This window comes from Xenopus tropicalis, chromosome 8 (assembly GCF_000004195.4).
Source record: "Xenopus tropicalis strain Nigerian chromosome 8, UCB_Xtro_10.0, whole genome shotgun sequence".
In the NCBI taxonomy this organism is placed as follows: Eukaryota; Metazoa; Chordata; class Amphibia; order Anura; family Pipidae; genus Xenopus; species Xenopus tropicalis.
In genome coordinates this window covers 121182553-121209670 of record NC_030684.2, presented here as the reverse complement: position 1 = coordinate 121209670, position 27118 = coordinate 121182553, and the positions used below count along the sequence as shown (strand labels likewise).

At 40.2% G+C, this 27118-nt stretch overlaps 3 protein-coding genes across 3 annotated transcripts; 2 read left to right on the top strand and 1 right to left on the bottom strand.

The window, feature by feature from the left end:
• The first annotated feature begins 4975 nt into the window (after positions 1-4975).
• Positions 4976-17889, top strand: LOC100485991. The gene is made up of 2 exons (XM_002937393.5): positions 4976-5065; positions 16808-17889. Exon 2 carries the CDS (start codon positions 16808-16810, stop codon positions 17825-17827), a length of 1020 nt encoding a protein of 339 aa, XP_002937439.1. The 5' UTR covers positions 4976-5065; the 3' UTR covers positions 17828-17889.
• Positions 13624-16316, bottom strand: LOC108648300 (uncharacterized protein K02A2.6-like). Its single transcript, XM_018096531.2, has one exon. The coding sequence runs from the start codon at positions 16021-16023 to the stop codon at positions 13777-13779; it is 2247 nt and encodes a 748-aa protein (XP_017952020.2). The 5' UTR covers positions 16024-16316; the 3' UTR covers positions 13624-13776.
• A 2843-nt stretch (positions 17890-20732) lies between the features above and the next one.
• On the top strand, positions 20733-25504 carry LOC100486580. Its single transcript, XM_002937397.3, has 2 exons — positions 20733-20819; positions 24488-25504. The coding sequence occupies exon 2, from the start codon at positions 24488-24490 to the stop codon at positions 25502-25504; it is 1017 nt and encodes a 338-aa protein (XP_002937443.2). The 5' UTR covers positions 20733-20819.
• The last annotated feature ends 1614 nt before the right edge of the window (positions 25505-27118 follow it).

The following is a 27118-nucleotide window of genomic DNA, read 5'->3' as shown; positions in this document are numbered from 1 at the left end:
AGTAAAGATTGATAAGCCACATCCGGCTTACTATGTATCATACCAGGTCACTAAGATGAAGTATGAGCGGAACCTTCATTAGGAAGAAAACCCCATGCCGGTTTCAGGATACCCTTCACCAGATGGGATTTTCCCCCGGGTGGGAGGTGGGTTGTTAGTTCCCTAAAGTTAAAGGGTAAAACACCCACCATATTTGGGCACCTCTAAAGAGACTGCCAGTTTTGCTGCTATAGAGTGTGACCCTTCGTCTTCTCCAGTTATCCACAGTGGTGGATTTATGTTCTTTAAAGTTTGGGACTCTCCAAATTCCTCAGGAGAGACTGTAAAGTTTTGTTAAGTTGGGTGATCAAGAAAAGACTGCTGCGCCCCATCCCACTACAACTTCTATGTTCATCTACCTCACCGAGAGTAGGACCCCTTGCCTGATCCACACCACGAAGTGCATGTTGAGATTCATGAACACTGGGCTAGGGTGGGAAGCAATGGACTAATAAAGTTGGCTTGGGTGGGGCCATGAATGTCTAAAGAGTTAACTATTGTTTGCACTAACCTTTTTCTCTTTAAGCTAAAGTACCTGGGACACCTGAATGAAGGCAGGATCGTTCCCATGTGTAAGTGTATCTGTTATACCCCTGTTGCAGGTTACAGGTGGTATATAAAGGATCTCTTAAGTGTGTACCTGAGCACCCCTGTTTAGTGGTCAGGAAGGTGACTCAAGATTTCTAAGTATTTTGCCTGTTTTACCTCTGTTGCAGAGTCAGAAGGTATTTCAAGGATCTATATAAGTAAGTGCCTGAGTGATCCATAGTGACACTCATGTATTGTAAATGGTTTACAGAAACGTAACTAGTAAAGAAACAGTTAAAAATTTCTGTGCCTTAAAATTTTCATTTTTACAGCTATCCATTGTACCGGATACTCCTCAGGAGAGGGTATCAGAAACGGATGTAAGGGTACTGTATTTTTGCACTAAATCAATGCACTACAGTTATTGCTTGAAATGTGTAATTCATGTTATTTGCCATTGCCGGGTCGGAATGGAATTTTCCCCCGGGTGAATGTAGGGACCCATAGGGTTAAGCTCCCTATGGTGTTATCCCTTATTCTTATCTAATCTGTATTGTTATAGGGCAGAGCCCTCTGATATCAGGTTACTGTTATTAGGCTGCCCTCTATAGGTTTAGCCCAGGTTGACCACTCCCCTTGGCAGACTATATAATGTCTTGCACAAGGAAGTGGCTTCCTCTTTTGGCTGCATGCTGTGTTCTGGACAGATCCCAACTGAGCCTGGACCAGAACATAGGCCCAGAAGCCATTTGTACCCTAGGGGACCACCTACCCTAGTGCTAAGTCGGGGACAGGGCCCCGTGAACGAGGTAAAGCCAACACAGTCAGTTTTGTTAATAGCACCCTCTAGGAGTGGTGATTGTAGTCAAGTCTATTTAGTAAGGGCAGTAAATAGCCCCAACCAGGAGTTGTAACTAAAGGGTTTAGTCTACCCAGGCTTTGTGTGCCATTTCTGCAGGACCGCGGTTAAGACATAGTATTCAGGCAGTTCCTCACCCTGATCAATAGTCGGCTGGAGGGATCCATTCCAGATAAAGGGCATCCATTCCTGAATTCAGCTAATCCTCTGTGCATTCTCCAAAGGGGTTATTCTGTGCCTAAAGTGTCACATCTGCTGTATTATCTGTGACATCATACACTGCTGTGTCTGTGAGTATAACCCTGCTGCACTATTTGGTTGTGCCTTGAATAAACTTGTACTATAGTTGATCAGCAAGAATCCTCTGGCGTCCATCTTTTACCACCTGCACCCCACACCTCAGCTAGTTGTAGTTCTACTACACCCTCGCTCCATCCTGATTCTCCCATATAGCGGAGGCTCACCCCTTTGTATTAAGTGTCGCAAATGTAACCCATGCTCTCTAATTACTACTAGCCTGGGTTTATTCCAAATTGGGTCAGAAAAGCGTTACAATATATTATTATTAATTGTTTTCTTACATGTCAGGCTGCGGCATCCAGGGGTGTCCCGGGATTGTCCTCCGGTGGGGAGTAGGGCGGCTGTGCATGGGCCTGGCCCCTGGTGGATCTGGTCTGTCGGGGCAGGGCCTGGGCAGTTGCTCCCCCCGGTCGGGTTGTGCCAGGGCAGGATAGTGCTGCCTCTCCTCTCTGGTTGCTCCGCCCTCCTGGATCCGATGCCGGATGACGTCACAGGCAGTGACGATTTCCAGGCATCAGGGAGCCAGGAAGTGGAAGGTGTCCCAGATGGGACCGGGGGAGTCTTGTCTTCACCTACGGCACACCAGGCAACATCTCGCGGCACACTAGTGTGCCGCGGAACAGCGGTTGAAAAACGCTGCATTAAAGGGCTAAGATAAATAATGTCTGTAGATGTAAAGGCTAGGAAATGGTATTTTTAACCAAGTGCCTATAGTAATGAGCGAATCTGTCACGGTTTGCTGAAAAATTAGCAAATCGGCAAAACATGTGTGAAATGTGGCTGCCATGTAACTTTTTAACGTGCATGACTTTTTTGATGTGACCGCAGGTTTTTTTGTTTTACATGAACATGACATTTTTTTATGTGACTGCGAGTTTTTTTGTCAGTTTTTTTGTCACTGCAAATTTATTTAGGAGTTTCAGAAAAAATTTTGCCAGTGCCGAAATGCAGAATTTTGCAGCAAACAAACAATTCCTTTGCTTTCTGAACACACAAAAACTTTAATGTGCCAAAGGCAGAATCCAGATTGCCACGCCCCCTGCCTTTCATCCTCCCCTCTAACAGCGCTGCGATATCCTGGTCTCGGGCAAACAGGACCCAGATCACCACGCCCCCCGCTTATCATCATAACTCCTCCCCTCTAACAGCACTGTGATTTCCTCCCTACTAGTGCTACTTAACAAGCAGAGTTTGGGGGCCAGGGGAGGAGCTGCTGCTACAGACAGGACAGTAGAGCTGGAACTCAGGGTTGGGGCAGAAAATGTACCTGCTTGGTGCCCCTCAGCTTATGCACCCTAGGCACGTGCCTCTTCTTCCTACCCCTAGTTACGGCCCTGGTTTCGAATGTCAGACATTATGGAATGACTTCCATGACTGGCATAAAAGCTACCTCCCCCCCAGGAGTCTCTGCTTCTGCCTTTGGGCTTATATTTATCCTAATGGACAGTCAAGGCCCAATCATCCAAAATGACTGTTTCTACAGATTAGCTAACCAGAAACTTTTATCATTAAACTTTTATCACTCTCTAAAACACTTGTTTTGCACAGGACGCACACAAATATAAACAGACAGTTTGAATTCTGTATAGTGATTTAAACTTGCATGAGTCTAACTTTCCTCAAAAGATTTAAATACAGGTATGGGATCCCTTATCCAGAAACCCATTATTCAGAAAGCTCAGAATTACGGAAAGGCCATCTCCCATAGACTCCATTTTAATCAAATAATTCAGAATTTCAAAACTGTACTTGATCCCAACTAAGATATAATTACCCCTTATTGGGGGCAGAACAGTCCTATTGGGTTTATTTAATGGTTAAATGATTCCCTTTTCTCTGTAATAATAAAACAGTACCTGTACTTGATCCCAACTAAGATATAATTACCCCTTATTGGGGGCAGAACAGCCCTATTGGGTTTATTTAATGGTTAAATGATTCCCTTTTCTCTGTAATAATAAAACAGTACCTTGTACTTAATCCCAACTAAGATATAATTACCCCTTATTGGGGGCAGAACAGCCCTATTGGGTTTATTTAATGGTTAAATGATTCCCTTTTCTCTGTAATAATAAAACAGTACCTGTACTTGATCCCAACTAAGATACAATTACCCCTTATTGGGGCAGAACAGCCCTATTGGGTTTATTTAGTGGTTAAATGATTCCCTTTTCTCTGTAATAATAAAACAATACCTGTACTTGATCCCAACTAAGATACAATTACCCCTTATTGGGGCAGAACAGCCCTATTGGGTTTATTTAGTGGTTAAATGATTCCCTTTTCTCTGTAATAATAAAACAGTACCTGTACTTGATCCCAACTAAGATATAATTACCCCTTATTGGGGGCAGAACAGCCCTATTGGGTTTATTTAATGGTTAAATGATTCCCTTTTCTCTGTAATAATAAAACAATACCTGTACTTGATCCCAACTAAGATATAATTACCCCTTATTGGGGGCAGAACAGCCCTATTGGGTTTATTTCATGGTTAAATGATTCCCTTTTCTCTGTAATAATAAAACAATACCTGTACTTGATCCCAACTAAGATATAATTACCCCTTATTGGGGGCAGAACAGCCCTATTGGGTTTATTTCATGGTTAAATGATTCCCTTTTCTCTGTAATAATAAAACAGTACCTGTACTTGATCCCAACTAAGATATAATTACCCCTTATTGGGGGCAGAACAGCCCTATTGGGTTTATTTAATGGTTAAATGATTCCCTTTTCTCTGTAATAATAAAACAGTACCTGTACTTGATCCCAACTAAGATATAATTACCCCTTATTGGGGGCAGAACAGCCCTATTGGGTTTATTTAATGGTTAAATGATTCCCTTTTCTCTGTAATAATAAAACAGTACCTGTACTTGATCCCAACTAAGATACATTTAATCCTTATTGGAGGCAGAACAATCCTAGTGGGTTTAAATATTTTTTTATAGATATATGGTATGGAGATTCAAATTATGGAAAGGCCCTTCATCCCCAAAACCCCAGGTCCTGAGCATTCAGGATTATGGGTCCTATTCCTGTGTAAATAAAATACAAATGGTTTAACACCTACATAGGGTTCAGGCACTAACCCTTCTCAACCATTTAAATAATTTTATACACAACCAAAAACCAGGTAACCGTCCTTCTACTGAGGATTAAAGTTCGCTCCACAAATATCTGAGACAGATCTGGTAAACAAACTTGTTTTGAACTGTATTGATACAGGTAAATGATTACAGAACTATACATGTATAAAGCCTGTGGTTACTATACATCAGATCCCAGGCTTCGCAGCAAAGGGATTATATCTCACTGAATAGAATTCTGGATAAAGGTAAGATTAATAATCTTGGCAGGTAGTAGGATCCAACCCATTTGATGCAGCTGCAGATCCGGTGTTAGATATAATACACAGAGCTTGCAAAAGGGTCTATTAGGGTTATGCCCATTGCCATAGTCATAATAACCAGATACTTTCCTTATTCTAATTGTATCAAAAATCTATGTCTACCTGTTATTTGCTATGCAATACAGGTCTAATAACAGCCAACTAATATAAATACCTTGTAATTTGTCCAAATATAATGCAGCTATACCGGTATGGGACCTGTTATCCACAATGCTTAGGACCTGGTGTCTTCAGGATGAGGGATCTTTCTGTAATTTGGATCTCCATACCTTAAGGGGCTGATTTACTAACCCACGAATTCGAATCCGAATTGGAAAAATTCCAATTGGAAAACGAACATTTTGCGACTTTTTCTTATTTTTTGCGATTTTTTTCGGCGCCTTTACGACTTTTTGCAAATTATCGCGACTTTTTCGTTACCAATACGATTTGCGCGAAAAACGCGATTTTTTCGTAGCGTTAAAACTTGCGCGAAAAGTTGCACTTTTTTCGTAGCGTTAAAACTTAAAAGGCGCGACGTTTTGCGCAAGTTTTAACACTACGAAAAAATCGCAACTTTTTGCGCAAGTTTTAACACTACAAAAAAATCGCAACTTTCGGAATGGCTACGAAAAACTCTCGTTTTTCCGCAAAAATCGTATTGGTAACGAAAAAGTCGCGATAATTTTCCAAAAAAATCGCAAAATACCAATCATTACGAAAAAAACGCAATCGGACGCATTCGGCCCGTTCGTGAGTAAGTAAATGGGCCCCTAAGTCTACTAAAAAATTCATTGAAATGTAGTCAAACATAAAACCCAATAGGATTGTTTTGCCTCCAATATGGATTTGTGTAGCTTAGTTGGAATCATGTACAAGGTAGTGTTTTATTATTACAGAGAAAAGGGAATCATTTAACCATTAAATAAACCCAATAGGGCTGTTCTGCCCCAATAAGGGGTAATTATATCTTAGTTGGGATCAAGTACACGTACTGTTTTATTATTACAGAGAAAAGGGAATCATCTAACCATTAAATAAACCCAATAGGGCTGTTCTGCCCCCAATAAGGGGTAATTATATCTTAGTTGGGATCAAGTACAGGTACTGTTTTATTATTACAGAGAAAAGGGAATCATTTAACCATTAAATAAACCCAATAGGGCTGTTCTGCCCCCAATAAGGGGTAATTATATCTTAGTTGGGATCAAGTACAGGTACTGTTTTATTATTACAGAGAAAATGGAATCATTTAACCATTAAATAAACCCAATAGGACTGTTCTGCCCCCAATAAGGGGTAATTATATCTTAGTTGGGATCAAGTACTGGTACTGTTTTATTATTACAGAGAAAAGGGAAATCAATTTTAAAAAACTGAAGTATTTGCTTAAAAGGGAGCCTGTGGGAAACTATAGGCCTTCCTGTAATTTGGAGTTTCTGGATATCGGATCCCAAACCTGTATTGATATTTAGATTGATTTCTTTAGTTAACTGATTAAGTGGCACAGATCATAACATTTACCATCTGTGGATAAAAGGTTTTATTTGGCACAGGTCGAGATTTTTTTCAATCTTTGGCAGCAGGAGTTTAGGGTTCATTAGGGTGACTTTTATACACTTACTTTTACACTTAGATGCTCGTATATACTCTTTTTGGGGTACACACACAAGCTTATACACTTGTTTACAGTAACGAGTGTTTTTTGGCCGGAGTGACAAGCTTGAGATGCCTGACTCTGCAGTTTGGTTTATTTTATTTCATTTGGTGATTTTGTTTCAATTTTGACAATTTTATTGTATGGGTTTTATGTATGAATGTATAACTTTATTCCTATAGCCCTACTAGGATACACAGCCCTATATAATTTTACCATGCAGAAAAGCTTTTTCTTGATTTTATTGCATTTTTAGTTCTGCATTGTTGCCGATTGCTTCTTAGTGCTCATAACATTTAAACTGCACATTGAGGCCACAAGAATTATTTTTTTGCACCCCTTAACCTTTTTAGTGCCACAGGACGTAGAATCTACGTCCTGTGTATCAAAGGACCAAAGTGCCACAGAACGTAGATTCTACGTCCTGCTGCACTTCCGGTTTTGGGAGCGGAGGAATGGCTTTTCAAGCCATTCCTTCGCTCCCCACTCGTTCCCCAGCCTCCAGACAATAGTCAGAGGTGGGGAACGAGTGGCCCCTGGGTAGCGATCACCCAGGGGCCCCATGGGACTTACCTGCCATCCACATGGCTTTCTGTGCAGCTCCTCTCCCTTCCGCAGCTTCCCCCTCTGGCCCCCCTGCTTCCTGCCCCGCCCCCTCACATGGGCTGATGCTGCTGTGCCAGATCATGTTTCTCCTGCAGATCCTGATCTTCTAGACCCCAAGTAAGTGGCAAATACACACACAAACACACAATCACACATTTATTACACTAATACACACTTATACTCACACTTACACACACACACATGCATTTTTGGGAGGTTTTCAAACATTCATCACTTACAGCACTTAGAGAAAACTCACACTTGGTTGCACACTCGCACACATGCACACAAAACACATTTTACACACATGTACACACACACTTACACACTTATGTAATTTTGTAATTATTTTTTTTTTTCTAATCGCATCGTTTTTATTCTTGCCTGAAAAAAATGTTTTATTGCCATTGCGGATAGTGTATTCGCTAACCGCACTGCGCAATACCTTTTGTGTATTATTTTGGTGTTTCTACTACATTTTCTGTGATTTTGGTGGATTTTTGGGTATTTTACTGCATGTTTAGCCATTTTATAGCATTTTCAGTTATGCATAGTTGTTGTTTGCTTGACTTTGTCTGTAAAACTTATTTGCCCTAGCCAAAATACTCAAACTGTTATTCTGCCCGCAGATATTATTAGGCAAAAAAAAAAAATGATTTTAGTGATTTTTTTTTATCTTTATCAATGTTATTGCTTTTTACATTGTTCTTTGTTACTTGTCTTTGCACATGGACATTTTGTCTGCTGTATTTCAATTTGGCATCCTCTGTACCCCACATAGTTTGGTAAATCTATTCATATTGGGCATCAAACTGTTCAGTAGACTAGTGGCGTTCATACTTAGAGTGTTTTATGTTGGTACGTTACTAAATGTGGGGTACATAATGGGGCAACATGCAAGCTTTGTGACGATTTTCAGAAATGTCACAAAAACAGTTCTGTTTAGCATAGCTTTGTAGTTTGGTAGTTTGTAGTAGAAAGATGTATTTACCCATTTTTGTTTTGTCAGAATGTGTACTTTCGGAAAATATATGGTTTTCTAGGGTCTCCTTACTGTTAGGTGGTCGTATGGCACATAATACACATACCGGGTGCAAAAACTGCATGAGCCGAAGCATCTTATGTGAAAATTCATATGCACTATTTTTACTTGGGTGCCCCTGTACCCCACATAGTTTGGTAAATCTATGCATATAGGGCATCAAACTGTTCAGTAGACCCCTGGCGTTCATATTTAGAATGTTTTATGTTGATACGGTACAAAATGTGGGGGTAAATAATGGGGTAAAATGCAAGCTTTGTGACAATTTTCAGAAATGTCATAAAAACCGTTCTGTTTAGCATAGCTTTGTAGTTTGGTAGTTTGTAGTAGAAAGATGTATTTACCCATTTTTGTTTTGTCAGAATGTGTACTTTCGGAAAATATATGGTTTTCTAGGGTCTCCTTACTGTTAGGTGGTCGTATGGCACATAATACACATACCGGGTGCAAAAACTGCATGAGCCGAAGCATCTTATGTGAAAATTCATATGCACTATTTTTACTTGGGTGCCCCTGTACCCCACATAGTTTGGTAAATCTATGCATATAGGGCATCAAACTATTCAGTAGACCCCTGGCATTCATATTTAGAATGTTTTATGTTGATACGGTACAAAATGTGGGGGTACATAATGGGGTAAAATGCAAGCTTTGTGACAATTTTCAGAAATGTCATAAAAAACGTTCTGTTTAGCATAGCTTTGTAGTTTGGTAGTTTGTAGTAGAAAGATGTATTTACCCATTTTTGTTTTGTCAGAATGTGTACTTTCGGAAAATATATGGTTTTCTAGGGTCTCCTTACTGTTAGGTGGTCGTATGGCACATAATACACATACCGGGTGCAAAAACTGCATGAGCCGAAGCATCTTATGTGAAAATTCATATGCACTATTTTTACTTGGGTGCCCCTGTACCCCACATAGTTTGGTAAATCTATGCATATAGGGCATCAAACTGTTCAGTAGACCCCTGGCGTTCATATTTAGAATGTTTTATGTTGATACGGTACAAAATGTGGGGGTAAATAATGGGGTAAAATGCAAGCTTTGTGACAATTTTCAGAAATGTCATAAAAACCGTTCTGTTTAGCATAGCTTTGTAGTTTGGTAGTTTGTAGTAGAAAGATGTATTTACCCATTTTTGTTTTGTCAGAATGTGTACTTTCGGAAAATATATGGTTTTCTAGGGTCTCCTTACTGTTAGGTGGTCGTATGGCACATAATACACATACCGGGTGCAAAAACTGCATGAGCCGAAGCATCTTATGTGAAAATTCATATGCACTATTTTTACTTGGGTGCCCCTGTACCCCACATAGTTTGGTAAATCTATGCATATAGGGCATCAAACTGTTCAGTAGACCCCTGGTGTTCATATTTAGAATGTTTCATGTTGATACGGTACAAAATGTGGGGGTACATAATGGGGTAAAATGCAAGCTTTGTGACAATTTTCAGAAATGTCAAAAAAATCGTTCTGTTTAGCATAGCTTTGTAGTTTGGTAGTTTGCAGTAGAAAGATGTATTTACCCATTTTTGTTTTGTCAGATTGTGTACTTTCGGAAAATGTATAGTTTTCTAGGGTCTCCTTACTGTTAGGGGGTCTTATGCCGCATAATGCACATGCCGGTAGCTTATATTGCAGTGTATACACTTTGTATGCACTAACTTCCTTTTGGGGTCTCTAAATGCCAGATACAGTGCTGATCCTATGCACAATGGGCATCAAACTGTTCAGCGGACCCTTGGTTTTCATATTTAGGGTGTGTTTTCTTGGTACCTAATGTTATGTGGGAGATATGGTGCTTGAAAGTGGAAGATTTGATGTGATTTTCAGGTATTTCACCAAAACTAGCAATTTTGGGAAAGCACTGCGACTCTGTAGTTTGGAGTAGAAAGACATGGGTACCAATTTTGAATTCGCCCGAATGTGTACTTTCCAAAAATATATGGTTTTGGGGGGTCAATGTATTTTTGTGTGTTTTTACCCCACAGAAAATGCAGTAATCGTGTTGAATTTTCAGTAGACAAAGAGACCTCTGGGGCAATCTCTATGCACTGACGTCCTTATGGGGTCTCTAAATGCCAGATACAGTGCTGATCCTATGCACAATGGGCATCAAACTGTTCAGCGGACCCTTGGCTTTCATATTTAGGGTGTGTTTTCTTGGTACCTAATGTTATGTGGGAGATATGGTGCTTGAAAGTGGAAGATTTGATGTGATTTTCAGGTATTTCACCAAAACTAGCAATTTTGGGAAAGCACTGCGACTCTGTAGTTTGGAGTAGAAAGACATGGGTACCAATTTTGAATTCGCCCGAATGTGTACTTTCCAAAAATATATGGTTTTGGGGGGTCAATGTATTTTTGTGTGTTTTTACCCCACAGAAAATGCAGTAAACGTGTTGAATTTTCAGTAGCTAAAGAGACCTCTGGGGCAATCTCTATGCACTGACATCCTTATGGGGTCTCTAAATGCCAGATACAGTGCTGATCCTATGCACAATGGGCATCAAACTGTTCAGCGGACCCTTGGCTTTCATATTTAGGGTGTGTTTTCTTGGTACCTAATGTTATGTGGGAGATATGGTGCTTGAAAGTGGAAGATTTGATGTGATTTTCAGGTATTTCACCACAACTAGCAATTTTGGGAAAGCACTGCGACTCTGTAGTTTGGAGTAGAAAGACATGGGTACCAATTTTGAATTCGCCCGAATGTGTACTTTCCAAAAATATATGGTTTTGGGGGGTCAATGTATTTTTTTGTGTTTTTACCCCACAGAAAATGCAGTAAACGTGTTGAACTTTCAGTAGCTAAAGAGACCTCTGGGGCAATCTCTATGCACTGACGTCCTTATGGGGTCTCTAAATGCCAGATACAGTGCTGATCCTATGCACAATGGGCATCAAACTGTTCAGCGGACCCTAGGCTTTCATATTTCGGGTGTGTTTTCTTGGTAGCTAATGTTATGTGGGAGATAAGGTGCTTGAAAGTGGAAGATTTGATGTGTTTTTCAGGTATTTCACCAAAACTAGCAATTTTGGGAAAGCACTGCGACTCTGTAGTTTGGAGTAGAAAGACATGGGTACCAATTTTGAATTCACCCGAATGTGTACTTTCCAAAAATATATGGTTTTGGGGGGTCAATGTATTTTTTTGTGTTTTTACCCCACAGAAAATGCAGTAAACGTGTTGAATTTTCAGTAGCTAAAGAGACCTCTGGGGCAATCTCTATGCACTGACGTCCTTATGGGGTCTCTAAATGCCAGATACAGTGCTGATCCTATGCACAATGGGCATCAAACTGTTCAGCGGACCCTAGGCTTTCATATTTAGGGTGTGTTTTCTTGGTACCTAATGTTATGTGGGAGATAAGGTGCTTGAAAGTGGAAGATTTGATGTGATTTTCAGGTATTTCACCAAAACTAGCAATTTTGGGAAAGCAGTGCGACTCTGTAGTTTGGAGTAGAAAGACATGGGTACCAATTTTGAATTCGCCCGAATGTGTACTTTCCAAAACTATATGGTTTTGGGGGGTCAATGTATTTTTTTGGGTTTTTACCCCACAGAAAATGCAGTAAACGTGTTGAATTTTCAGTAGCTAAAGAGATCTCCTGGGCAATTTGTATGCACTAACTTCCTTATGGGGTCTCTAAATGCCAGATACATTGGTGTTCCTATGCACAATGGGCATCAAACTGTTCAGCGGACCCTTGGCTTTCATATTTAGGGTGTGTTCTTTTGGTACCTAATGTTATGTGGGAGATAAGGTGCTTGAAAGTGGAAGATTTGATGTGATTTTTAGGTATTTCATCAAAACTGGCAATTTTGGGAAAGAATTGCGACTCAGTAGTTTGGAGTAGAAAGACATGGGTACCAATTTTGAATTCGTCCGAATGTGTACTTTCCAAAAATATATGATTTTGGGGGGTCAATGTATTTTTTTGTGTTTTTATCCCACAGAAAATGCAGTAAATGTGTTGAATTTTCAGTAGCTAAAGAGATCTCCTGGGCAATTTGTATGTACTAACTTCCTTTTGGGGTCTCTAAATTCCAGATACATCGGTGATCCTATGCACAATGGGCATCAAACTGTTCAGTGGACCCCTGGCTTTTATATTTAGGGTGTGTTTTCTTCGTACCTAATGTTATGTGGGAGATAAGGTGCTTGAAAATGGAAGATTTGAGGTGATTTTTTAGAATTTTCATAATTTTTTATAGAAAATGCTAAATTCAGTAAAGCATTGCCGTTTGGTACTTAGGAGTTGGAAGACATAGTTACCCATTTCGGATTCGTCAGAATGTGTAGTTTTCAAAAATGTATGGTTTCCTGGGGTAAACCTAATGTTCCAGGATTTTTGGCTTTGGAATGTAAAGTGTGCCGTATTCTGCTGTAATGCTTTGAAAATTTAGTAATTTACTGCTGGGAGTTTTTGATCTATAGAAGTCAGAAATCTCAATAAAACTATACATATCAGGTATTGGCACGTTCGGGAGACATGAGGCTTTCCAAATCAGTTGAATTTTTGTCCATAAAATAAAATGTGTTTCTGGTAGAAATCCTTATATCATGAAAAATTGCATTTTTTCTTTTTTTTTTTGTATTTCAAGCTCTAAATCTTGTTCCAGAAGTGGAAATACACAAAAACTCAGGTAGATTTGGAAAGCTCAGGTTCTCCTGAAAAAAACAATATATAGTTTGCCTACCTAAACTTAACCCTGCCCCCAATAAAAGCCCCTACATTGAGAGAGCACAGAATGTTCACAAAACGTCTGGCACTGGGGGGAACTGAAATGACGAATTCGGCTGGCACTTAAAGGGTTAATCCCCCTGCACTTCTGTCCAGGGTGAGCCCTTATGTTTTATGATTATAATGCAAAGAAACCACGACTTAACTCATTTCCATGAATGTCAGTCATTTATTAAAAAATCCACACTAACAAGGCACGAGTGGGAAAAAGTACTGAAAAAGTCGCAAGAGCTGCAACTTTTACAACTTGTCACGCGATAGCCACAACTTTATTAGATTGTTGCATAAAGAAAATAAAAAAAACATCAGAAAACCCCAAAACAAAGAAAGATCTTCCAGTTGTAAAAGGCACATCTGCCATTGACTTCTACATGACTTCGACAGGTTTTAGCTGGAGTATTTTTGGATGGTGTTGGGTTCACAGTGGAGTTGTGCAGGACTCAATGGTAATGCTTAAACAACTTGTTTATTAGAGCTCCAACATGGCAAACTATATACAGACATTTCAAGTAGGAAGTATATCTAACCATAGAGAACAAGCTGAAAGCCAAGCTAGATAACACATTGTAGCTGAGCTAACATTTAGGCATGCAGCTCCCTCTAGTGGTACACACCATAAGGAGATGCATCTGTAGTAAGTATTAATGGCCGATCTTCATCATAATGGACAAGAAGAGAATCAGATGTCAGCAACTGTTTAACTTTGCAGAAGGCCTCTGAATGTTTAGGAGTCCAATTCCATGGGACCCCTTTGTCAAGCAAGCGATGAAGAGGCTCTGCCACTGTTGCCTTGTGAGCAAGGAAGCTGTGATAGAAATTGAGCAACCCAAGGAATGCTTGAAGTTCTTGTTTACATTTTGGTTCAGGTGCATCATGGATAGCTTTCACTTTACTTTCTGTAGGACGAATGCCTGAAGCATCTATACGGTACCCCAAGAAGTTTACGCTGGTAGCTCCGATCTCACACTTTTCTTTTTTTAAACGAATGCCTGATGAATCAAAACGAGATAGTACTTCTCTAAGGCGGTCAGCCAGTATACTTTCAGATGGCCCCATTAGTAGAACATCATGAAAATATGGTACAACACCAGGAATGCTGGATAGCAAGGTTTCCATAAAGTGCTGGAATATTCCTGGTGCAGTTGAAATTCCAAACTGGAGGCGCTTTACCCTGAATGCACCCCGATGGGTAATAATAGTCTGGGCATCTGCAGAAGCTTCATCCACCAACAACTGTTGGTATGCCTGGGCAAGATCAAGTTTTGCAAAAACCTTGCCACCAGCTAGTGTGGATAACAGTTGATTCACAGCAGGCACAGGATATGGATGCTGATTAAGAGCTTTATTTACTGTGCATTTATAGTCTCCACAGAGTCTCACATCACCATTAGGCTTAAGAACTGGCACAATTGGGGTTGCCCATTGTGTGTGTGTCACTGGCTCAAAGACCCCTTGTGCTGTGAGACGTTCAAGTTCAGCTTCAATTTTTGGACGTAAAGCATATGGCACAGATCTGGCTTTCATGTGTATGGGTGAGATTGCAGGGTCTAATCTAAGTGACACAGGTGGACCCTTGTAAGTGCCTAGTTCATTTGCAAAAACTTGTGGAAATTCCTCAATGGCCTTCTTTACTGATCCCCCAGTGACAACATGGATGCCTTGGATGCTGATTTTTAATGGAGAGAACCAGTTCCTTCCCAAAAGGCTTTTTTGAGTACCTTTGGCAACAATCAGGGGTAACATTCCGCTGAATGTGTTGTACTGAACACTCACATCACAACTTCCAAGAAGCTCAACAGACTGTCCATTATAGTCACGGAGTGTGCACCCTGGCTTTGATAATGTGGGAGGATTGTGAGGGAACAGTTTATCAAATAATTCAGAGCTTATTATGGTAAATGCGGCTCCTGAGTCAATCTCCATTTCACACCGATGGCCATGTATAAAAACATTTGCAGTAATTTCAGAGTTTACGGGGCCCTTACTGTTGACATGTTGGATATGATACAGCTGGTTGACCTCTGTTCCAGTGGCTGCCCCTTTATTTGTTGGTAAATTTTTATGTGAAAACTTTGCATTATCGCTTTGTTTTTCCTGATTAACTCTTGCTTTGCAAACTCGTATTACATGGCCTTTCTTTTTGCAGTAATGACAGACGGCATTCTTAAAAGGGCATACAGAGCGTCTGTGCTGACCACCACATCCAATACATGGTGTAAATGGTGATGCATTTGTTGCAAAATAGTCTTTTGGTTTGTTGTTTTGAAATTGAATGTCATCTCCCTGTTTGGAGGATATGGTGTGCACACTGGTTGCTGTATGATGAATTGCCTTAGTGTGTAAAAGTGCAGTTTCTGCAGCCAAGGCCTTCTCCTGCGCAGCTGCCAGTGTCAGGTTAGGCTCAGCGAGAAGCCGGCGCTGCAAGGCCTCATTCTGAATCCCACAGACTAACTGATCTCTCAGCATATCATTAAGGAACTCTCCAAACTGGCAATGCTCTGCTATGTGCCGTAATTCTGCAATATAGGTAGAAATTGTTTCATCTGCTCTTTGGTTTCTTTTGTGGAAGTGAAATCTCTGTATAATGACAGATGGTGTTGGAGAAAAATGTGCCTTTAACATTGCTATTAACTCCTCATAAGACTTTGTTTTTGGAGAGGCCGGGGCAGTGAGTGAGCGAATGACTGAAAATGTTTTAGCCCCACAGACAGTCAGTAGCACTGCCCTCTTTTGCTCAGGGTTAGCTATAGTGTTTGCTTCTAGGAAGTAAGAAAGTCTCTCTGCATATAAGTCCCAAGAAGAAGGGTCACTTACATCAAATTCCTCCATGTGTCCCAGGGTAGCCATGTCTGCAGTGGATCTGAAGTTTGTCCAGTGAGTTCTCTTTTCCTATTCTGCTGCTCTGTCCAGACAGCAGAGTTCTAATCCTCGTCGCCACAAAAAGTGTTGGGTTCACAGTGGAGTTGTGCAGGACTCAATGGTAATGCTTAAACAACTTGTTTATTAGAGCTCCAACATGGCAAACTATATACAGACATTTCAAGTAGGAAGTATATCTAACCATAGAGAACAAACAGAAAGCCAAGCTAGATAACACATTGTAGCTGAGCTAACATTTAGGCATGCAGCTCCCTCTAGTGGTACACAACAGATGGTATATCCGCAATGTAGTTGCTGATAAATCTGTAATACCCTGCCTGAAGTTCAGCCCCTGACCTGCCACCTTAAGCCCCCAATCCTCCCAGAACCCACATTAAACTTACCCTTCCTCTTCCTTTCTCTCCTTCACTAATTTACCTTGTGGTATCTGTGACAACATAGCTCCATCCCTTTCATCATTATTCCACCCCCTCTATGTCACAATCCTCCCCTTTAGTCTCTGCCCCCCCAGATGGCAAGGTTGCAACCCTTCACTGATAAAAAAAAATCTAGAGGGAAAAAACTCAGACTGGGGAGTAGTGATTGCAGCTGAAATCACTGGGGAATCTCGTAAAAACCCTATTCAGTGGTAGAAGTACAGTATAAAGGTTTTTATTAGGCTGTATTGTATGTTTGCTGTTTTTCAGTGCTATGAAAAAACATATCTATGTCTGTGTTAGAACACTTTTAGAATACATTTTTTGTTTTACAGATGTCCTTCAGATCATTTGCTGACTTGCTGCTGTCTGTGGCTCTTCTGCACTTGCCTTTGGCTTTATCAAGACAAGTTTATACCACAAGCCACGGTGGGACTTGCATAGGCCCCTGTGCACAAGAAACAAAAGAATACTATTGGTGCAAACAGAAAGGAGGTAACAATAAATGGTGGGATTACTGCTCCACCGAGGAAGGTTATGATTCCTACAACAGACTGTGTTTATCAGGTTGCCAGAGGATCAGGGGTTCTAAGTATGAACAGTGTTACACAGAAAACGGCTGGAGTAAATGTGGCCATGTAGTGGAAGAGATTGAGCATTACTATACCTCATATAACAAACTCTGTGATAGCGATTGTATTCTTGATGGTAGTTATTTTGAGTGTACAGACAAATTAGGAAATGAAGGATATTGTTCACCCTTAAATGATGTAACTATAAAAGGAGTTCTGTGCCGAGAAGATCACTCCTGTGATTCCCGCGATTATGATTACACCTGGTGCTACACAGATAATAATAACAATTGGGATTACTGTGGGACAGTATTTAGTAACTGCGAATACAATAACCAAAAGAAATATGCTGATGGAGATGAGGTTTGTAGAATAACAGACACGGGAAACAGACGTGAGTTGGTATTAATAGCCAATGTGCCTTCCCAAGGTTTACACCAACCTTCAAGATACCAATTTACCGAGGCTTGCCGTCTCATTAACACAATAGATGCTAACTTTTGTTTCCCCAATCGCATTCAAAGCATGGCCTCCTCTGATAATATAAGACTGGATATGCAAGGAACATTCGAGCGTGACGGAGTTAGGTATCTGAATGTGCAACTTCAACTAAATGAGCCAAAGCAAGGATCCACAACCACAACCATTGCGCAGATCGGTTTCCCCCATGATCTAGACACTGCTGTCTTTGCCAGATACATAAGGAGAGCCCTGCAAACCAGCATGAGTAGCGCTTTCCATAAAGCTCCTATAGAGATTATCATAACCATGAACCGCATCTAGTGTATATCTGGTATATATAATGTCTTGCTCAACTTAACAAATAAAAGGGATTATTTCATGATTTTTATAGTATAGTTTTTATTTCTCAGTTACACGGTTTTAATAGCAAATAATTCCCTCTGCCATTTAAACTTTTATTTTTGAACCAGCAAATGTATTTTTTTTAGTTGTAATATTGGTGTGTAGGCGCCATCTCAGTGCATTGTGCCTGAGTCTAAACTTTCAGAAGGAGCCAGCGCTACATATTAGAACTGCTTTCAGCTAACCTATTGTTTCTCCTACTCCCATGTAACTGGAGGAGTCCCAAGCAGGACTTGGATTTCTTACTATTGAGTGCTATTCTGATACCTACTGGGAGCTGCTATCTTGCTCCCTTCCCATTGTTCTGCTGATCAGCTGCTGGGGGAGAGGGGGAGGGGGGGGATATCACTCCAACTTGCAGCTCAGCAGTAAAGTGTGACTGAGTCTGAGCTTTCAGAAGGAGCCAGCGCTATACATTAGACCTGCTTTCAGGTAACCTATTGTTTCTCCTACTCCCATGTAACTGGAGGAGTCCCAAGCCAGACTTGGATATTGGCAAGTCCAAAGGTCTAAATCCACCCTTTTAAGTTACTGGCATAAGTTGTAAGGTGTCCCCTTTTAATGAAGTTATATACAAGCCGAACTGGGGATACTACGTTTTCAAGTTTTTGTCAATTACTACCCATAGCTTGAATTATTAGCACAAGTCCTGCCCACTTGAAAATGAATACAGGTATAGGACCCGTTATCCAGAATGCTCAGGACCAAGGGTATTCCGGATAAGTGGTCTTCCTGTAATTTGGATCTCCATACCTTGTCTACTAAAAAATCAATAAAACATTAATTAAACCCAATAGGACTGTTCTGCCCCCAATAAGGGGTAATTATATCTTAGTTGGGATCAAGTACTGGTACTGTTTTATTATTACAGAGAAAAGGGAATCATTTAACCATTAAATAAACCCAATAGGGCTGTTCTGCCCCAATAAGGGGTAATTATATCTTAGTTGGGATCAAGTACAGGTACTGTTTTATTATTACAGAGAAAAGGGAATCATTTAACCATGAAAAAAACCCAATAGGGCTGTTCTGCCCCCAATAAGGGGTAATTATATCTTAGTTGGGATCAAGTACAGGTATATATAATTACCCCTTATTGGGGGCAGAACAATCCTATTGGGTTTATAAATATTTAAATGATTTTTAGCAGACTTCAAGTTATGAAGATCCAAATTACAGAAAGTTCCCTTATCTGGAAAACCCCAGGTCCTGAGCATTCTGGATGACAGGTCCGATACCTGTATTAGGCTGCAAGTAAAATCGGTAATTGCCCCATCATGATGGAACATCCCTTGCAAAAAGTCAAATACAGTATATGACCGACGACAAATTATTATCAGGTTTCCCTAAATACTCAGCTCTGCGTACAGCCATGGAAGTCTATTTATTTCATAATGAATTACATTTATGCTACTGATACTCCTTCTGTAAAGTGGTTTATATCTTGTAATGCAAAAAAGATTACCTGGAGGCAGGCCCGGACTGACTATTTGTGGGATCTGGCTAAAGCCAGAGGGGCTGCTGTAAGATGCCATAGACAGTCACTATATATTGGTTGGTGGGGGCTGTTGGGGCCTCTGTGTACTTGAAATGCCAGAAGCTATTTTATATCCCAGTCCAGACCTGCCTGGAGAGCAGACAAAGTAACTTATGACTTTCTCATAGTGACTTTTATTGCAGCACTTACAGAGCTTACGTTGCAATTAAAGTCACTATAGGAAAGTCACAAGTTACTTTGGTTATATTTTTCACATTACTTTGAATCTTTTGCAACCAACACAGGGTTGTTACCTGTTAAAGAACACGTACACATTTATACAAGGACTAGGACTTATCGTCACTCAAGTGGCTCCTGTTGATCAATAGATAGTAATGTTCAATAAAAAAAAGGTTATTATTATTATTATTATTATTAACATTTATTTATAAAGCGCCAACATATTCCTCAGTGCTGTACAACCCATCATTCCACCTACTGTAGTTGTGTCTTTGTTGTCCCAGTGTCTTTGTTGTCCCAGTGTATGTCTGTGTTTTATAGCAAACATAGTCAACTAGGTATTTCATTACCTGAAATGTATAATCATAGGTTATAAGAGATCGCTAAATTCAGTACTGCATGTTTTTTTGTTAGGTACCGCCATATATAACATGAAACTGGCAGAAAAATCCTTTTACCCAATGCAATTAAAATATCAGAAGAAGAAATAAGGCATTACTGCCTGTGCTAATCTAGCAGCATCTGTACTTTCCAAGGTGGAACTCAATAGAAAAGTGATTGGGTTAATACCATGAATAACATTGTGATTCTTGTTTTATATCTGCACATTATGTTTTAGTTATTCTTTCAAGCTGAGGATCTTTTTGGCTGTTACAATCATACAGTATATGGTCTTTTACCATTCAGGTACATGACTAAATGTGGATTGAAAACCCTGCTAGGTACACTGTAGGCTGAAGGGACTGCCAAACCAGTCATTGGATCTAATTCTCATACTCAGGTCTCTTTAATGCGCTGTATATGTCTAAGAACCACCTTTCCTAAACAAAACCCTGTGAGATCCTGGCCAAAGTATCTGCCAAACTTGTTCCTTGATCTCCATTTCCATCATAGTGTATGATCAGAATGCCCAAAGACACATGAATGTCATGCTATCTTCTTTAATTGTATACTTACATAGGGTTCACTAAACACAAAACACAGAAAACCTCCCTTCTACTGATGATTCACTGAAGTCCACTTCCACAGATACCTGAAAATGATCCAGTGAACAAACCGGTTTTGCATTGTATTGATGAGGGTAAATGATTACAGAGGTATGCATATATAAAACTGGTGATTTCTATAAATAGATACAGATACAGGACCTCGGAAACGTGATATTCCACACTGAATAGAATTCTGGATTTGAAGGTAAGATTAATCTTGCATTAGGTTATACCCTTTGTCATAGACCTGTAGGGCATCATAATGATATTTTTTGAATTCTAATTGCAATAGATCATCAAACCAATAGATAATTGTTGGTTGCTAAGTGATACAGGTATAAATACAGACAAATCATGTGCAGCAGTACTGGTATCTACCTGATTTCCCCCAGGTTAACTGCAAGAGGCTCAGACATGGTTATTATAACTCTGTGGGGGGAATTCAAAAAAGTGGAGATTTTTTTGGAGTAAAAGTGGTATTAAAACTGGTGTAAATACAATCTCCATATTCACAAAGAGAAATCCGCCAGAATTCCAACTCTACTGCCACTTTTCATTTTATGGTGAAAGAAAATACATTTTGCTGATACTTTTGTGATTATATTACATAGTAACATAGTAACATAGTAAGTTGGGTTGAAAAAAGACATACGTCCATCAAGTTCAACCATAATGCCTATACCTAACCTGCCTAACTACTAGTTGATCCAGAGGAAGGCAAAAAACCCCATCTGAAACCTCTCTAATTTGCCGCAGAGGGGAAAAAATTCCTTCCTGACTCCAAGATGGCAATCGGACCAGTCCCTGGATCAACTTGTACTAAGAGCTATCTCCCATAACCCTGTATTCCCTCACTTGCTAAGAATCCATCCAGTCCCTTCTTAAAGCTATATAATGTATCAGCCAGTACAACTGATTCGGGGAGGGAATTCCACAACTTCACAGCTCTCACTGTAAAAAATCCTTTCCGAATATTTAAATGGAACCTCCCTTCTTCTAAACGGAGTGGGTGCCCTCGTGTCCGTTGGAAGGACCTACTGGTAAATAAAACATTAGAGAGGTTATTATATGATCCCCTTATATATTTATACATAGTTATCATGTCACCTCTTAAGCGCCTCTTCTCCAGTGTAAACAGACCCAACTTGGCCAGTCTTTCTTCATAACTGAGACTTTCCATACCCTTTACTAGCTTAGTTGCCCTTCTCTGGACCCTCTCTAGCTCAATAATGTCCCGTTTGAGCACTGGAGACCAAAACTGAACAGCATATTCTAGATGGGGCCTTACCAGCGCTCTGTAAAGGGGAAGAATAACCCCCTCCTCCCGTGAATCTATACCCCTTTTAATACAGCTCAAAACCTTGTTTGCCCTTGCAGCTGCTGCCTGGCATTGCTTGCTACAGCCAAGTTTATTATCTACAAGGACTCCAAGGTCCTTCTCCATTAGGGATTTGCCTAGTGCAGTCCCATTAAGGGTATACGGGGCTTGCATATTTTTACATCCCAGGTGCATGACCTTACATTTATCCACATTAAATCTCATCTGCCACTTAGCTGCCCAGATTGCCAGTTGGTCAAGATCCTGCTGCAGGGATGTCACATCCTGGATAGAATTGACTGGTCTGCAGAGTTTTGTGTCATCTGCAAACACTGATACATTACTCATAATACCCTCCCCTAAGTCATTTATGAACAAATTAAACAAAAGTGGACCCAGTACAGAACCCTGAGGGACCCCACTGAGAACCTTACTCCAAGTAGAGAATGTGCCATTAACAACCACCCTCTGTACCCGATCCTGTAGCCAGTTTTCTATCCATGTGCAAACGACTTCACTAAGACCAATAGACCTTAGCTTAGAAAGCAGTCGTTTGTGGGGAACGGTATCAAATGCTTTGGCAAAATCCAAATAGATTATATCTACTGCATCCCCACTGTCCAGCTATATTGTTAAAGACAAAAACAAAGAAGAAAAATTACATTTGAATGTAATTTTCTCTCAAAATTTTTAAAAGGAGTAAAGGTCAATGTAACTCTCCCACCCTGTCCTCAGCAATGGACTGCAGTAGAGAGCACTATTTATGGGGATAAGCAGCCTATTGTCAGGGTACAAGCCCTGTTTTCTGTATAACTGGAATGAAATAACAATAGGTTTATAAACAAGAAAAAAAAGTTAATTTTACACCACTTTTTATATATAAAAGTAGCTTATTGCCAACATAAAATAGATGACAAAGATATGTTTTTATCTCAAATTTGCATTATTTGAATAAGGCTGTACAGGTATGGGACCTGCTATCCAGAATGCTCGGGACCCGGGGTTTTACGGATAAGGGATATTTCTGTAATTTGGATCTCCATAACTTAAGTCTGCTAAAAATAATTTTTAAAAATTATTTGCTTATAATGGAGTCTATGGGAGATGGCCTTCCGTAATTCAGAACTTTCTGGATAACGGGTTTCTGGATAAGGGATCCCATACTTGTATTAGCATTCTGAGTGAATATATCTTATATAGGGATGCCAAGATTTGGGCCCTTTAGGTTGGGTTCCCCTTTAGACAGGCACCAGAGGGTGGCCTTGTGGGATATGGACACCTAAAGGTGGCTCTAAATGTGTATGTATTCTTTTCTGGTAAAAGGGGAGTTTCCCTGTAGTTTTAACAGCAACCACTAGGTGGTGGTGTGCTGCAATATAAAAGAGAATGACTCACAATAGTTGAGGTCTTTGGTCCTGGAGACCACACCTCTGTCAGAGGTTAGCTACAGGATTAAATTGGATACTTCAGTTAGACTGTTTATAGTCACTCTAGGAGTGATAGGATAGACAGGGTATCTAGTAAGGGCAGTCTGAAGCCCCTCTGAGGAGATTATTGAGGTTATGACCTTGCGGCATTACTGGCCGGAGTTCAGGTACATTAAGTGGCCAGCTCAGGTGGTAGCTAGGGACCATAAAAAGGAGATTGCCTAAGTGAGAGGGTCTTCTGCTGTGAGTACCGGGGAGAGCCCTAAGAGAAAGGATCTCTTGGCAGGAGTACCGGGGAGTAGGTCTAATCAAGAGGGTCTCCTAGATGAAGAAAGGAGAAAAGTACCTGTAAGAACCTGTATATCATATTACTGGATACTGTGTGGATACAATAAAGATGCTTATTTGGTTAATTAGCACTTCTTCTGGTCAATTGCTGAAAGAGTGGATCCTCAACTGCCTGGTAAGCACCCACCCCACGGGGGGCAAGGTACCAGGAGTTGCAGGGAGTCCATATATTTGGAGGACTGCACAGATTAACCCAGAGAAGTTTCCCATGGAGGGGTGTTACAGTTCAACCTGTCCCTACCCTGGGTGGAGCTTGCTAGTTAACAGTGTACCTGCTCCCCCATATAGGCGGGGGCACAGGGCTCCTGTAGCGCCACACGCAGGTAAATGCGTGTTAGAAGTTCAGCAGTAGCAGAATAGGGCTACACTTATAAATCAGAAGGGTCATTGGCTGCATATGTAACTGCAGGCTGAGTGTTCCTGTCTGATTTTTTTGAACTGTCCCCTCGAAAATCCCAACTTTATCGAACTATCGCTAAAGTTTTGAGACAAATCAAAGAACTTCAAAGAAAGGGACCTTTGCCATTGACTTCTACATGAACGCTGCAAGTTTAATCTGACGAATTGTCGAATTAAAATTTTTAGCCGGTTCAACACATAGTAAATCTCAGAAAAGTTGCAGCATTTTTCCTTTCTTGAAAAAAATTTGAATTGATTTTAAAATTAAAAATTTATGGTTAGTAAATTAACCCTTGAGTGTCAAACAGAATAGGAAAAAACATGTATTATTATATTATAATATATAATTATTATTAGAAAAAATATTTGCTTCTTTTCCAGATGTTCCTCAGATCTATTGTCGGCTGGCTGCTGACTGTTGCTCTGCTGCCATTGGCTTTATCAAGACAAGTCTATACTACAAGCTATGGTGGGACTTGCACAACCGCTTGTAAACAATCTAAAACAGGGTACTATTGGTGTGAACAGAAAGGTGGCAACTATAAATGGTGGGATTACTGCTCCCCTAAAGAAGGTTATGATTCCAACTACAGGCCGTGTTTATCAGGTTGTCAGAAGATCATGGGTTCTAAGTACGAACAGTGTTTTACAAGCGAAGGATGGAGTAAATGTGGACATGTAGTTGAAGAGTTTGAGAGTTACTATACCTCAGATAATGCACTTTGTGTAACTGATTGTATGTTTGATAGAGAATATTTTATATGTACAGACATACGTGGAAAAAAACAAAAATGCTCACCATTAAAGGATGTAACTGCAAAAGGAGAGACATGCCGAAAAGATCACCCATGTGATTCACACGGTAACGGTTACACCTGGTGCTACACAAGCTATAATAAAGATTGGGGTTATTGCGGGAAAGTATTAAGTGACTGTGAATATCATCACCGAACAATACGTGCTGATGGAGATAAAGAGATTTGTAGAATAACAGACAGGGGAAACAGACGTGAGTTGGTACTAACAGCCATTCCAGTGCCTGATACTGATTTCCGCCGACCGTTACGAGTACAATATACTGAAGCCTCCCGTCTCATTAACACAATAGATGCTAACTTTTATTTCCCCAATCGCATCCACACCATGGCTTCTTCTGATGATGTTAGACTGGATATGCAAGGGTCATTTCAGCATGATGGAGTTAGGTATCTGAATGTACAACTTCAACTAAATCAGCCAAGGGGAGAACGTTCCACAACCATCGCTCAAATCCTTTTCCCACAGGATCTAGACACTGTTGTCTTTTCCAGATACATAAGAAGAGCCCTGCACACCAGCATGACTAGCTCTTACTATAGACCTCCTGTAAAGATTATCATAACTATGAACCGTATCTAACAGGTTATATATATATATCTTGCTGAATGATTTAAAAGTTTAAATACTAGCTCTTACAATTTCATAGTTAACTGTAAATGTACAATGTGCCTAGGGTTGAAACACAAAAATTAGTGCACTCTTTTTCCTTTAACCTGGAGACATTATGAAGCTCAAATTAAAAAATAAGTCAACGTTTTAATTATAAACTGAGTATTGTGTTGTGTGTCAGTAGGAAACCCAAGAATGCAAATAATCCCCCAGGTACAGGAAGGATCCACTATTCACAACTGAGAAAGGGAAATGAGGCAGTGCACAATGTAGCTCATTTGTACAATGGCGGCTGCTTTTACCTGTTACAGGTAAAGGACCTGATACCCAAAATGCTCAGGACCTGGGGGTTTTCTGGATCTCTATACTTGAAATCTACTAAAAAAAATCATTTAAACATTAAATAAACCAAATAGGATTGTTTTGCCTCCAATAAGGATTTAGTATATTATTATATTAATCCTTATTAGAATCAAGTACTTAGAATTACTTAGAATTAAGTGCAAGGCACTGTGTTATAATTACAGAAAAAAAGGAAATCATTTATAAAATGAATTATTTGATTAAAATAGTGTCTATGGGAGATGTTCTACCTATAGTTCCAGAGCTTTCTGGATAATGGATCCCTTACCTGTACAAAAATTCATAACTGGGGACACCACAAGAACTTACCAGCAACCTGCACTCATTGCTACATTCAAAAGCCAAAATCTGCCCTATGAATTCACTGGCACAAGGTAGCCTCAAATTTTCTGGTCCATAGATGGGGGTGTCCCCTCTCCTAATGGTGTTATATACAAATTGGGGATACAAGTTTCCGCTTGTTCCCATATGCCTTTCTTGTTCTTCTCAGTTTAACCTAAATAGCACCGGCAAGGCAAATACATTTGTATAGAACTCCGCTAGTCAACATGCAATTCATGCCTTTGTCTAATGGTGATAATTTATTGTATTTTTGTCACCAAAATGTTGATTGCACCTGTTTTGCAGCAGTGGGCACCAGGCAGGGTGCACTCTGGTATCAGGGAGCCCCTTTAAACCTCTGTATTATTAATGTGACCCACCCACAATTTGCTCGACAAAAAGAAGAGACGCCCCACTGCAGGTTTTCTGAAATGGAGAGACCTTTCCTTGCAAAGGTAACCGGTACCTGAGATATTTATATTGCCAACGTCCTGTTATTCTACGTACAAATGTCCTTTCAAACCTGGCAGGGCCTTGCTTTAGAGTCTTCAAGAGCATTTTAATTCATCTGCTATAAATGAAGCAAGAAGGGGTGGGACCCTTATTATCACAGGGGGGTCAGTTGGTTGATGCGAACAGGAAATAAGCTGAAATTTTTAACTATTATTCTTCATCTGCCTATACATCTGAGGAGCCAGCTAATGAAGGCTTCCCTTTTAATAGATCCAATCCTAGTAATATAACTACTGATACATGGGTCACTCAGGAGGAAATTCAAAAGAGACTTGAACATGTAAAGGTAAACAAAGGTCCAGGTCATAGGGTTCACTAACCTTTCTCAAGCATGTGAGCAATGTTTACCCAACACAAAACACAGAAAACCTCCCATTTACTGATGAT

Excerpts from the sequence above, each read along its gene's own strand:
- LOC100485991 (XM_002937393.5), top strand. The coding sequence starts at position 16,808 with ATGTCCTTCAGATCATTTGCTGACTTGCTGCTGTCTGTGGCTCTTCTG.
- LOC100486580 (XM_002937397.3), top strand. The coding sequence starts at position 24,488 with ATGTTCCTCAGATCTATTGTCGGCTGGCTGCTGACTGTTGCTCTGCTG.
- LOC108648300 (XM_018096531.2), bottom strand. The coding sequence starts at position 16,023 with ATGGCTACCCTGGGACACATGGAGGAATTTGATGTAAGTGACCCTTCT.